Below are 14238 nucleotides of genomic sequence, written 5' to 3' on the forward strand. Positions count from 1 at the left end.
CAAAGGATGCTCATCCAAATTTATACACAAGACATTCTAATGATTTATATATTCCATTGTTGAAATACCATACTTCACGTAAATCAGTAAAATATCCTGGAGTGGTTACTTGAAATGCAATACCAACCGATATAAAAATGTGCCCATCACTTGCCTCATTCAAACGAAAATATAAACTTCAACTAATCAAGGAATTTCTATCTCAATTATGTTTAATTAGTCTGTACACATTTGTTAATGTACATTACGAAAATAACCTGTTACAAACTCTCACCCCAGAACCCCCTCTGAACTGCTTTTTAGGAAATTAAATGTACATACCATATTTCAAATAAATGAATTGCCAGTTAGATCATGTACAATAATTACCTTCTATTTTAGATAATATGTTCAAAATAACAAAGGATGCTCATCCAAATTTATACACAAGACATTCTAATGATTTATATATTCCATTGTTGAAATACCATACTTCACGTAAATCAGTAAAATATCCTGGAGTGGTTACTTGAAATGCAATACCAACCGATATAAAAATGTGCCCATCACTTGCCTCATTCAAACAAAAATATAAACTTCAACTAATCAAGGAATTTCTATCTTAATTATGTTTAATTAGTCTGTACACATTTGTTAATGTACTATACCCACTCCTTCTTCTCTCTTTACTTTGTATACTTATCTGCGGCCCAGAGCCAAGCCTTTGAAAGGCCAATGGCTTCTGCTGGCTCCTCCTTATTCTTTGTATTGTTTATAGAAAGGTTATATAGAAAGGTTTTATTGAACAAATTCCATCATCACAGTCTTACAACTGAATTGCCATTGGAATACAATTAAAAAGTACATGTATTTACAAGTTAAAAGTACAATAGTCTTAGGACTATGACATAATATATATAAAAATATCATATTAAAAACTCTATATCAAATTCAATGAGTATGGAGAGAAAGAAGGGATGAATGAGGAATATGAGCAAGGAGCAAGAATCAACAAAAGGTGAGAGAAGTATGAAAGGAAAAGAAAGGAAAAGAAAGGAAGGGTAAGTAAGAGGAATATATCAAGAAAGATGAGGTGAAAAACGTGTGTAATGAGCTTTCTATTAATTAGCTTTAAAATGTACAGATCCTCATGGCGTGTATAAACCATCAATATATAAAACATGTATACAAATTATTAAATTAAATGTTTGACAGGAAACATCAGGTATTGTAGTATTGTTTATCTATTTTATTATATATATATATATATATATTATTTTGTTGAATGTATTTTGTACGAGAATTGAAATAAAACGAATGAATGAATGAAAGAACACATGATTCTTTCAGCAGTATTTGGTAACATCAATACAAATAAACGAATCCAACTGTTTAATCCATTAAAATGTTTAATCCATTAAAAAAATCTTCAATATGACTTGGCCTTCCATACTGACTCACCCAACTAACGTTTAACCAGAACAACTAACTAATGAGCCTCACACTTTGCTGTTCTATCCAGTAACTCTCAGTTCTGGAATTATGTGATTTCTATAAAACAAAAACACAATTACCCTACAAATGTAAGTACTAATATCTTTAATATGACTATAAAAATATACAGTGAACAACAATATCTGAAATGTATTGTGTATATCTACAGACACGTTAAAGTCGTTGACGTCGTTTCAGATAAAATACCCAAATAATAACAATGTATCCTGAATTTGAACAATTTATGAAGTGATAATAAAAAAACATCATACAGTGTATGATATGCTTGAGCGCTAGTTACTTTGGCAGCTCGGCTACGACCAGGGTAATATGTGTAAAGCGCCATGAGCGTCAGAACCTGACGGATACCGGCGCTATATAAATAACCATATTATTTGTTTAATTATTATTTAGTATAACGACATGGTCGATATTCCGGATATCATTCTTATATAACTGCGACTTCTAATACATCATTCTCCACAATTTAACCACAGAACTACAAAGATAAAAAATATATCAACAACGGAAATAAATAATAATGTGACAATGTGCTAACAATAACTCATTCTCCTATTAGTGAGCCAACCATACCAAATAATGTAAGACTACATCAACATTCCTATAAAAATGATGATTAAACTTTCGCTTGCATAAAAACAAAAGTACCAATATAACCATTATCTTTTATCAGCATATTCACATAAATGACTCAATCATACCTGGAGTATCCTCAGCTGTAATCCAGCTAAACAACTCAGTATATGGCAACTGCTAGGAGTCACTGAAAACGTGTCTCTTATTGCAGACGCCCTAAGATTTAAGACATCGGCCTACATATCAAATATATAGTATGGTCATTTAGCCAATTCTACCTGCAATAAGCTATCCTCATTTAAACCAACCAAAAGTATATCTCTATTGATGATAGTATTGTATTACATACATGTAGTTGTTAGTATCACTAAAATATAATTTGCAATAATATGAACTGGTTCTGACCCAGTAAGGTCTGACTGTCTGACACCTAGACTAGAGGAGGCACGATAGCTCAGTCGGTAGAGTGGTCTCGTAGTACGGCGACCCGAGTTCGAAACCAAGGCGATGCTCTAGTGCCCTTTGGTATAAGGCATTAATTAATCCTCATTACCAGGTCCCTCGGAGAAGACCTAAAGCCGTCGGTCCTCAGGCTGCCTACTAACAAGCATTTATGCTTTCTTAGCAGTCAGGTAAAATAACCACTAATACTACTAACATATAATTCACAATACTTATGAACAGGTTCTGACCAAGTAAGGTCTGACTGTCTGACACCTATACTAGTCATTATCCACTTAAACTACGAAACAAAGTCATGCTGAATAACTTTCAACAATGTGCTTCACTATGTGCCCTGTACCCTTTAAATAAACTACTGCTGTATTGTATCTCATTAAACAAGTAAAAGTCTCTATAAAAGTGAGCGAAGTCCGTTGTAGCTGTGTGACATCATAACTCTGTACAATACATTTATGGTTATAGTAACTTCATAATTTCAAATCTGATACTTAATCACATTTGATTATAAATTCACATTGCTCGAAATTAATATAGATTCACTGCAAAACAAAAAAAAATCACATTGGTGACTGAGTCTATGTTTTCTTTCCTATACCTGTCTGTTGCAATATTCACCATCATCCTCTCCTTGCCATACCTTTTCTGGCGTGGCGTACTTCTCGAGGAATGGCAAGATGCGAGGGAACACATCCTTGGAGGCATCCTTCCCCATGACGCAATCCAGGTGTCCATACTCAGGGACCTGGAACCACTCATAGTCCTGATCAGGGTTCGCTTCCTTCAATCTGATGTAGCTCTGCCTCGTTGCCTCGATATCCCAACTTCTGTTCAACGATCCGACGAGATATAAGATTGGTATATCCAGCTTACTCATGGCCTTCCGATACTGTGGTGAATGGAGCCGGTTCTTCGACTTGAAATCCGGTGTATAGATGTCTTTGCCCTTGAAGTCGGTTAACTGTCCCTTCCGGAAGCAGACAGCGAGATGGTGATAGTAATCTTTCTGTCCGAAGCCAAACCATTCGGTCAAGGTTTCATGCGTACTGTCATTAATGTTGCGATGTTCCCACATGAGTCCGAACATTGAGGTTATCCTGTGACATACCGAATTACTGCACTGGTTCTTATTGTCGAGTGTAGATCGCGCAAGAGTTTTGGCCACCGAAGTCATCATTTTTTCTCGCACGTGATCGTTCTTGTCTGTATACGCATTGAGTCCTGTGAATCCGAATGCAACGGCGATGGTATCAAGCCTGGTACTTGCTTTGGCATGGTTCAAGGCTGATGCGATGATGCAGAATCCGGTTTGTGAAGCAACGAAGCATCGGATCTTCCTCCCGTCAATATGGCCCCCAAGCATAGCCATGTGCATCGTGAGAGAACCGACACAATGTGCCCAGACCTGGAGGTCGGGTGACTCAGTTGTCTTCAAAATAAAGTCTACAACAGGAGGTAGGTCTTTCTCTGCAGCGTCGTGCATTTTAGTAGGATTCCGATGTGAAGGAAGGGCTACTGAGAACCGCATTTCTAGGGCCCACATATCGTACCCATGCTCGCAGAAGAACTCTACGGCACTCTTATCTATTGTATCTAACGCAAAAATCCTGCTTGTGACACAGAGTCCATGAAGGAGCAGGATTGGTCCCTTGTTACCGCATTTGTAGCGAGTCATCAACAGAGGCACACCGTCGTTGGCCTTGATATGGTACACCTCGGGCTCGATGCCTTTCAGATTTAGAGGGCGCCTCTCACGTGCCGAAGTTTTGGGACAGAACTGTGTGGGAGAGAACATATTGCTAGTATGGATGATAACACCACCAAGAAAGAATCCTAATCTGGCTTTCCACTCTACTTCCAGTTTCTTGTCATCCCCCGGTCCTGTGATCGCAATGCCTGCAAGCTCTTTGGCAACATCCGCCAGTAAGGTGGAGACATGGCCAGTGGTCAAGGTCTCAGCCGTAAAACTTGGCCCTTTCTTGATGACAATACTCATTGAAGAGACGTCGGTTGCGTCATTCCCCGCGTCATTCCCGACAAACGTGTCCTCGCGGGCCGATCTAATGCCTTTGAAGAAGTAGTCCTCCTCTCCGAAAGGCAACAGCGTCTCGTAGACCATGCTTTCGTACTCCGAATTGGTTTCGCTGGACCGTTCAACGTAGAACTTGCCACCAGAAAATGGTACCGGTTCCTTGCATAACACTGCACAGTTGAACTCACCGATGATCGTTGCCTCATGACGAGGAGATTTCTCTATCATATGGATGACGTCATCTGTCCCAATGGTGACTGTGAAGTCGCACGGATGCTTGGAACCATCTATGTTCACGAACCCAGTCATGTGACTCGAGTAGTGCCCTCGAAGTTTAATTCCTTCGTTGCCTTTTCCTGTTCAACAGATAACGAAAAAACAAAACAAGATTATAATAAATTATTAGGATTAGGCATAGAGGGATAGCAATCAAACCACCTTTATAGAAGTGTGCACATTTATATCTGAATACTTTGACTAAACATATTTATCTAAGTTTACAGAAAAGGAACAATTGGTACAAATTAGAATTCCTTCGATTTTTGCGCAATAAATATTCATCTCAAATATTTAGAAATTAGATAGGTGCGCTTTGGAGTGCACATGGGAGGGGGAGAAAAGCAACAGGGTTACCAAAATACTTGAATGTGTTATGATTTCCTTCCCATTATCAAAACATAATTCTGTATACAATTCCTTCATCTCCTCCCCCTCCCTTTTTTTTCTCTCTCTCTTTCTCTCTCCCTCCCTCTCCTTCTTCTCCCTCTATATCTCTCTCTTTGCCTAAATCTTACAATCTGTTAAATATCAACAAAGTATCACAAAACAGAAAGTGCCCCGTCTCTTACAATAATTTCGCAGTGAGAAAGTCTTGGGAACGCTTTTATTTCCTCTGTTCAAAATTGCATTCGCGATTACTGTAGGGTGGCACAATAGCAAAAAGCATGGCATTCACTCACTTGATACGTGCATGATTTTGATTCTCTGCCTAAAAATCCTAGCGGGATTTCATGGGTATTGCTAAGGTATCCAGAACATGGCAGACGGATTGGAAAGGGTAGGAAAGCGAAAAAAAAGGGGGGGGGGGGGACGATGATGGGGTGCAAAGAGAGGAAGGGTGGGAGGAAGTGAGAGCAACATATCTTAACTCTAACAGCCCAAAAAATTAGCTAGTGTTGCTATTTCCTTGGAAATACTGGAGCGAGCGTTTACTAGAAAATCTCAAATTATTTCAAGAAGAGATTCTGTCGATTTTGTTTTTGGGGGGAGGGCGAGGGGAGAGGGGGCGGGACCTTAAACCAGAACTGGGGTAGTGGACGTCGACTCCGCTCTTTTATGGATACACCTGTGAGTCTAGGATATTTTCACAACCGTTTCACAATTGCTTAGAAATTGAAAGAAGAAAAAGGAAACAAGAGAAAGAGAAAAACAAACGGAAAGAAGGTAACAACAGGCAACATATTATTCTCTCGATCCTCCCCCCTCTGTCTCTCGCTCTCTCGCTTTCTCCCTATCTTTCTCCCCCTCTCCGTTATATATGGCACGCAGAACATTGAATAAATGGTTTCAAAGTTTGACTTTAGACAGACGAAAGGTATGAGATCAAGTGTGAAATTATAAAACCCGATGGTGGAGAAAGGCAAAAATGCTCATGTACCATTAATAACTTCACCTAGGCTTTTGCTATTTTTGTAAGGGAATGCAAAGTTTCAGGAAGGCATTTTCTCAGAGGCGTTTTCGTTTAAAATCACGCATTGAGTTAGTAAATGGAATGAGGGGGGGGGGCTAGTAATTTATAGCAGATGGCGCAGTGGCGGATCCAGGGGGGCACAGAGGGCACGTGCCCCCCCCGGCCCCCCAAAATATGCCAATGGCTGACCTAAAAACAGTGTCCTCTTACCCCCCCGCCTATTCATCCGCTGACTGAGTCATTGCGATTTTTTTGGGACCCCCCAAAAAAGTGTCCTCTTACCCCCCCCCCCCCAAGAGTGCAGCGTTTAGACAAATACAAATGCAAAATCTTCTCGCTCGGGAACTTCGCTCCCTTACATAATGTCCTTTAAAGTGTACAATTAAATAATGTGTGAAATTGTGTGAAATAAGTGTGAACAATTATGTTTCCTATTTTTATACTATAGTTTTGCAAAGGAATTAATTTGTTAGTGCAACAAAACTTCAAAAACCTGTGAGGGGAGAGTCACTTCCGTCATCTTTACCCCTCTCTTTCACTATGCTCCCTCGCACGAGCGTAATGATAGGGGGTGGGGGGGGGGCTTGGGGGGGGGCAATTGGGGGCAACTCGCGAAAGTAACCTTCAAGATGAGAAAGGAGGAAAAAAAGTCAAAGCAAAGTAAAGGGCACGAAGAATGGGAAGTGTATACGGTAGTGGTTGACATTGTGAAGAAATATCGAACGGGATAATTTTTCATATTTTGTCCTGGTATAATTAAGAGCTCAAAACTTTAATACTCGCTGTATGATCAGTCATGTTATTATGCTCTTTAAATTTCCAGCTACTTTTAGTACTTTGCTACGAAGTTTCTGTACTTTTTATGAGATATGATGACTACGAAATTAGAAATATCGTATATTTATTTTTGTTAAAGGTCCGAAATAATTGAATACGGATTTTTCTTATAATGAAGGGTGCTGGGTCTCGATAAACACCCATCTGTGTTTGATTCTGTATTTTATTTCCTTGTTATTTCTTTTCAGGGTTTGCTAACTTTAAATAAAAATGTCCGAAAATTCTTTTGGGATTTCAGTTACCATTTTCTCCTTTAATAAGCGAGTTCGTAAATAGCTCTGGATCGAACGCATGACCCCAAAATATCCACAGATCTTTGACACGATGGATACTTCCCATGTGTGCATTTTAGAATAATCACTGCCGAAGTGATGAAGGTGCTTCACGAATACCTTTTGTTTGCCTCTTGAGAAGAATACTTCCACCTGTGTATCAGATAAATGTACTGTTGGTGCATAAATGAATACTGATTACATAACTTTCATGAGCACGATCCGAGTATTCGTCTCAATGGTTAATGACCTGGATCTGCCCATGCGCAAATCCTAATTACGAACTCGCTTATTATTCAATCATTCTGCTAACATGGCGTCGCCTGGTACATTTGTGTTTGTTAAATCGAAATACCTCTTGCTGAATCTTCAGCTCAACCAGCCGATTGGAAATTCTCGCGATTTGGCATGGAATTTAAATTTTATACATAAGCTGAAATGTTATTATTTGTTTATAAACCTTTCTGATTTCTTTTCATAAAATGTCTATCCAAATAATTTGTACACATGTTTTCTGGTCTATCTGTCTACACATTAAGATGAAAGGCAGTGCATGAGTCCGAGCAGTCAGTTTTGTATGGTCTCTCATTATTGCCTGAATTTTTGTGCGTATAGTGCAAAAGCCAAGACTGGTGGCTGTTTTCTGTACACGTATAATTTCGGGAATCCTCTGCCGCAAAATGAATTTTATTCATGACCTTTAAAAAGATACTCATATAATGTGTGTTTCATTGAATGTAAGAGGTCTGAGGTCGAGCTTTAAAATAATGAAGTTTTTTTTGGCTCCAATTGGCTCCAAAAAAACAAACAGATATTATTTTGCTTCAAGAAACTTGTAGTTCTCCAAACACTGTTAGTACTTGGGCATCTGAGTGGAAGGGCGAATTGTTTTTTCGCATGGTTCTGTACACAGTAGAGGGGTTTTGATCATGATTTTTAACAAAGGCTGTCGAATACAGTGTCGTATCTAAAATAATTTCCGATAACGGAAGGTTTGTAATATTGAAATTAATTATTGATAAATGAGTTTATAATATGCAATGTTCATGCACCAACTGCGGACAAAAGAACAAAGGAAAGAGTCTTTTTCGAACATTTAGTTATTCGCGACTACACTCAGTTGATGATATAAGTACAATTCCAATTATAATGGGAAGTGACTTTAATATACTTATGAATATAAATCTTGACATACAAGCTGGGCACCCCCATTTTTCCCAACAGGCTGTCAATGTACTTAATGAGATGCAAAGTGAACTTGATACCATGGACATCTGGAGAATTAGAAATCCTACAATTAAAAATATTACATGAAAACGGTACGACCTTTAATTCAGAGCCGCTTAGATATTTGGTTATTTCTGAGATCTTACAAGCTGGACTATGTATTGAAGGTTGACATTGTTCCGGGAGTAAGCTCTCACCATTCTGCTATTGTTTTAGAATTAAAAGTTCAAAAAAGGAAAAGGGTGAATGCTTTCAATCCCTCTTACGCTTACTAAACCGAAATACAAATTCATAACATATTCTATATTCTTAATCGACAAAACGATGCCAAATCAAATTATGCGCTATACTAGAATGTAATAATTACGTCTACCCGGAGGAAAAATGCTTCCTCCAATGTATATGACTTATAATGTTATAGTTAGATAATTATCAACAAATTAATGTCTGGTATGACATCAAATTAATTTCCATTGATCCTCGTACTTGAGGAAACAGACAAAAGTGCCAGATTTAGCCTGCATGTTGAAATTAAACTTGCGGTTTACACACATCAAGAAAGGGATCCAAAATATGTCTTACCATCGGTCTCGTCTTTGCTCCCGTGATGTCCCATTATGTAACGAAACTCACAACTCAACTATTTTCTTGATGACGAAAATAAGGACAGTGATAGCTTCTAGCTTGGTGGTAAAAAAAAGCCTAAAGTGTATCCAGAAAGGATGTTACGTGGTTGATAGCTCTCAACGATAATGATATTAATTGAGCAGATTCCGAGTCTGTATAGCTGCCCGTTGCATTGGCTCCGAAATATTCGGCGGATTCGGAAGACTGCACCGGACCTTGTTGGATTTTACAGGTAGAGAATAGTTCCTGAGCCTCGCAGTTACGCTCCAATCTGACGTCGCAGGAATGTGTGTGTGTGTGTGTGTAATAAGCGAGTTCGTAGATAGCTCCGGTACGCATTTACATAACAAGCATTTGTTGGCGGGGGGGGGGGGGGGGGGAGCAGGTCTAAATTCCAGTTGGTTCCAATTGAAACTAGTTAGGATTTCCAGCTGGTATGATTTAAACTGGTTTAAACTGGTATCAACTGGTACCAGTCAAAACCAGTTGATACAACTTGGAAACCAATAGAAATACCAGTTTAAAGTCGGACAAATAGAATACCAGTTGTTACTGGGGCCTGTAGATTACTTGTCTCATCTAGTGACCAGTTTGGAACCAATAGAAAATACAAGTTTGAACTAGGATCAGTAGAATTCCAGTTTAACTGGGACCAGTATCCAACTGGTCAACTTGTACCAGTTAAAACCAGTAGTTAACTGGTACCAGTTGAAACCAGTATATTCAATTGTCTTTTTAATATGTAAATTGACACACTTTCAACTGGGACCAGTTGAAAACCAGTAAATGATTACCAGTTGATTTACCAGTTGAAAAAAAGTACATCCGACCGAAATATCTGTTTGTTCCTGGGGGGGGGGGGGGTTCGTGTGCAACATAATAAGAAATAAATAACTCGATATTCTGTTATGTTACAGGGTTTCTCACACTTTTGCTTTGACGGTCCAAATAAGATTCATACGAAAGCTGTCAGATCCGAAACATGCGATGCCAATGTGACAATGTACAATATGATTGCGGGACAGCCGGGCACGACTCAAAGGTTGCTCAATTTTGTTTCTGACTTAGCCAATCTACTCCGCCTAAATTTGATAGTAATGACACTTGTATACTGAAGATAATGAGGCTTGTTTTAGGTCTATATCTGATCCAAAATTAGCTGTTACAGTTTAAAACCCCAGAGCTGTCAGTGCTTCCACTCGTTTAAATGGAGTTTCCTGCAAAAGAACACCCATTTTCCTTCATTAAGAGGAAAGGGGTAAAGGTTAACATTTCTCAGCGGCGAATCCAGGATTTTTCAAAGGAGGGGGGGGGGGGGGGGTTCGAAGCCAACGAGTGAGCAAAGCACACTGAAATTGCGAGTAAACGCTAGCCCTTCTGGGTGGGGACCAGTGGCAAAGCATAAAGACGTTTAAATATATATGTACGATCTATGTTTAAATGGGGGGGGGGGGGGCATTGATGTATGTAGAAAAAAAGCAGGATTATGATCGCATGCAACGCTTCGAAATGGAAAAAAGAAGAATAAGAAAAAATAAAGTACAGATTCGACCTGTTTGTCTTATTATAGACGCTGCATAAAACATTTTGTATTGGCATTCTACTATCTCAGTATGATTTTAGACGTTATTCATATTGATTTTGAATATTAAGGTATCTGTGCCATAGAACAAAAGACTTCAGGTCAAAGTGACCGATCGGTTTATTTCTTTATTTAGAGTTTGTTTCTACTTGTTATTCCATTTTCATTTTTAACCCTCGAAAACGCATATTTTATTATGCATTTAACCCAAGAAAATTTGCAAAGGAAAACTTCAATCGAGTTTTGCATTCTAAACGGTTTTCTATTATTCACTCAATCGAGGCTCAAAACTAACTAAACCTAGGAAAATATATTGTTGAGCAATTCAGTTAGGCAGCCGAAAGTTAGGATTTTCATTCGCTATGTTATATCTTTGCAAATGATATTTGCCTCCTCCGTCCCCTCCCATACACCACCGCAATGTAAGGCTTAGCAATTATCGATGGTACGATATGTAGACTGATTAATCTTGAGATCTATTGGTTTTATATAGTACATGACTCAATTGCCAATATTGCAATAAATCAATCCCCAATGTATCTTTCAGCAACCCAGGTGCCAGATGAGAATGGAAATTAACCATTCCGCCATTGGGCCTTATTTTACCCGTTCTACTAGAATACACTAAACTAGGCATCAAAATGTACTAAACCTCCTTGATGCTTACACATTAGGTGATGTATGTCTCGCCCAATACAATTCGAATCTTTTCAAAGCGTGACCAGATTTAAAGTATGCTTAAATGGGGGGGGGGGGGGGGGCATTGACGTATGTAGACAAAAAACAGGATAATGATCGCACGCAACGCTTTGAAATGAAAAACTCTTATCCATCCTTGAAATTTAAATTTCACTGCCCCTATTGTGTGCTCTTTTTAAAGCCCTTAACAAAGGACACAATATTCACTGCGATAATGCCCACATTCTTGAGGTCGAAACGGACTTCTGGTCAAGAATGGTAGAAGAATCCATCTGGAGAAAGAGGAATAAGCCTTCACTGAATAAAGACTCTGGCTTGTTACCTTTCTTCGCTCCAGTGATCTCGAGGGAGCAGACAACAAGAAATTGTGTAAACAATAAAAAAATCCACGGGAGTGGTCTTTAGAAGCTTAGCTACACAAAACTCACACTCTTTCCAATTTAATACAACAAAAGTTTGTCTTGTGAACCACTTCTATCTCTATGGATGGGATATAGGGGCAGAGCCTTTGCCTGGAGTCTAGGGGAAGAACCCCAGGAAGTTCTTGATTTGTACAAATTTAGACAATTCTAAATAGTCGTCACGAGCGATAGAAATGGAAATTTCCTCCTTAAATATCGCAAAACCACTTTTATTTCATTTTAGAAATAATCTCTCTATCTTTCTCTTAAACATAATTTTAAAGATTATTTTCCCGCATTGTTGTACTTTCGTCCGCAGACTCCATAGACAAATGTTGAGCAAACTCACCGGCAATGTAATCTGTAAGTGTAAATTTAAGTTCCTTGTTCTTTCTTTTTGGTTTCTCTCTCTCTCTCTCTCTCTCTCCCTTTCCTCCATCCTATATTCTTCTCTTTAAAAATACGAGTCCCCCCGATCAACCAGTGAATTAAACGTTGATACAGGCGTTACGCATATCTTGCGCTGGAATTTGGTTTCCTTCCTATCTAAGATAGTACGTAGCCGACCCGTTACTTTAAGTAGCAATTTTTATTTTATTTGTATATTTCTTCTTTTCCCCCTCTCTCTCTTATTCCTTTTCCTCTCTTCTTCTCCTTTTTTTAATAGGTTGCAATAAAAAGGGGACCGCAGCTGATTTGATACTTACCTGGATTCCCCATTGTTCCTAAAGCTGAAGAAATAAAATTATAACATGGGGAAATGTTCAATTTTCAGGATTTTTTTATACACTCATTTAGATTTTTTAATTTTTCTTTGAATTTCTTTCAAAATACCTTGACACTATCAAAATTCTGTATATTTCTTAAAATAAGGCAATTGGAGGCTCTGTCCCAGGCGGTCTGAATTGGCATGCCCTGCGTTTCGGACTTTGAGAAGCCCTGATCTACCTAGGCCTATATAGTAAAATCAATATCAATTGGTATTATAATCAGCTTCAATCGATTAGCCATGGTTCGCCATGTGCCCGAAAACATCAAAATAAAAAAACTATTATTTAATGCAGCATCGAAGGATACCCGTTATTTTGATTCTCTCTCTCTCTCTCTCTCTTTCCCTGTCTCTCTACCTCTCCCTCCACTCTCTCAATTTATCTTTTTTCTCTCGTACTCTCTCTTTCCCTCTCTTTCTCCTCTCCCATGATCCCATCCCCATTCCGTTTTTCTCCCCCTTCTCTTTTTTTCTTCATCAGCTCCTTAAAATATCTTCTTTAACTGAACTTCAAACTATCATGTTTCAAAGATGGGTCTTTATTATGTATTTATAATAATACAAATTTGCAAAATTGCAAGTGTTGTGAATTAGGATATCATAAGAATGGCATACGTCTATTAATACATCCGTACAGTTATGCAGGTATTTTAAAGCATACATTTTCAAACCAACCTTTTGGTTGCAATGAATGAATAAATAAATAACAAATTTGATCATGGTGCTATTCCTAAAACGAAGTAAGTAAAAAAATAGAAATGACGTGATGCATACTGATGACATTTAAGAATCTTCACATAGAGGAACAACAATTAATGTCTCGGATATTCTAAAATATGGTTCAAATTACCTGACAACCCCGGCCCCCCCCCCCCCCACTCCGAGAACGGACGGACCCCATGCGTGTTGCCAAAATGTCCTTTTCGTAACAAAAGAAAAAGGTCGACCCGTATTGACTTTACACACCGGACTTTTGCTGAAAAAGGGGGGGGGGGGGGTGCTGAAAAAGGCTCGTATACAAAAGAAAAAGGTCGCTCTTCCACCCAAAAAAGAGCCCCCGTGAGCCTTCTCACGGGGGCTCTTTTACTACTGACGGGGGCTCTTTTTTATACAAATATCCATTGAATTGGTACCTATGATAATCCTCAATTATTTGCTATTTCATCATTATCATTTCAATCAGCATTTTCCCTCTTACAAATTTACAAGCTACATAGCTGTTACTGGCCTGTGTATATAATATACATTGAATTGGTACCTATGATACTCCTCAATTATTTGCTATTTCATCATTATCATTTCAATCAGCATTTTCCCTCTTACAAATTTACAAGCTACATAGCTGTTACTGGCCTGTGTATACGCATACAAAACTGATATTTATGATGTCTTTAACGTGACATATCTTCTTCTCCTCTTGCAAACGAGAAAGAAAACAAGGTCATTAAAAGGGATTAAGCGACAAATAATGATTGTGATTCAAATTGATGCGAATATTTGTTTGAATAAGCACTGCTATTCACCCGAATCTTCTTTGTAAAAACAACTTTTACAAATCTCAGCCATGCTTACT

At 38.5% G+C, this 14238-nt stretch overlaps 1 protein-coding gene across 1 annotated transcript; it reads right to left on the bottom strand.

The window, feature by feature from the left end:
• Positions 1–2309: 2309 nt before the first annotated feature.
• On the bottom strand, positions 2310–9490 carry LOC100893774. The gene is made up of 2 exons (XM_003727845.3): positions 9170–9490; positions 2310–4917 (listed from the first exon to the last, which is right to left on the bottom strand). The coding sequence occupies exons 1-2, from the start codon at positions 9201–9203 to the stop codon at positions 3122–3124; spliced, it is 1830 nt and encodes a 609-aa protein (XP_003727893.1). The 5' UTR covers positions 9204–9490; the 3' UTR covers positions 2310–3121.
• Between the last annotated feature and the right edge of the window lie 4748 nt (positions 9491–14238).

Source organism: Strongylocentrotus purpuratus, unplaced genomic scaffold (assembly GCF_000002235.5).
Source record: "Strongylocentrotus purpuratus isolate Spur 01 unplaced genomic scaffold, Spur_5.0 spur5_scaffold_14, whole genome shotgun sequence".
In the NCBI taxonomy this organism is placed as follows: Eukaryota; Metazoa; Echinodermata; class Echinoidea; order Camarodonta; family Strongylocentrotidae; genus Strongylocentrotus; species Strongylocentrotus purpuratus.

Coding starts and splice junctions, on each gene's coding strand:
- LOC100893774 (XM_003727845.3), bottom strand. CDS start 9,203: ATGGGACATCACGGGAGCAAAGACGAGACCGATG. Junction 4,918..9,169: donor GAGCAAAGACGAGACCGATG/GTAAGACATATT, acceptor TCTGTTGAACAG/GAAAAGGCAACGAAGGAATT.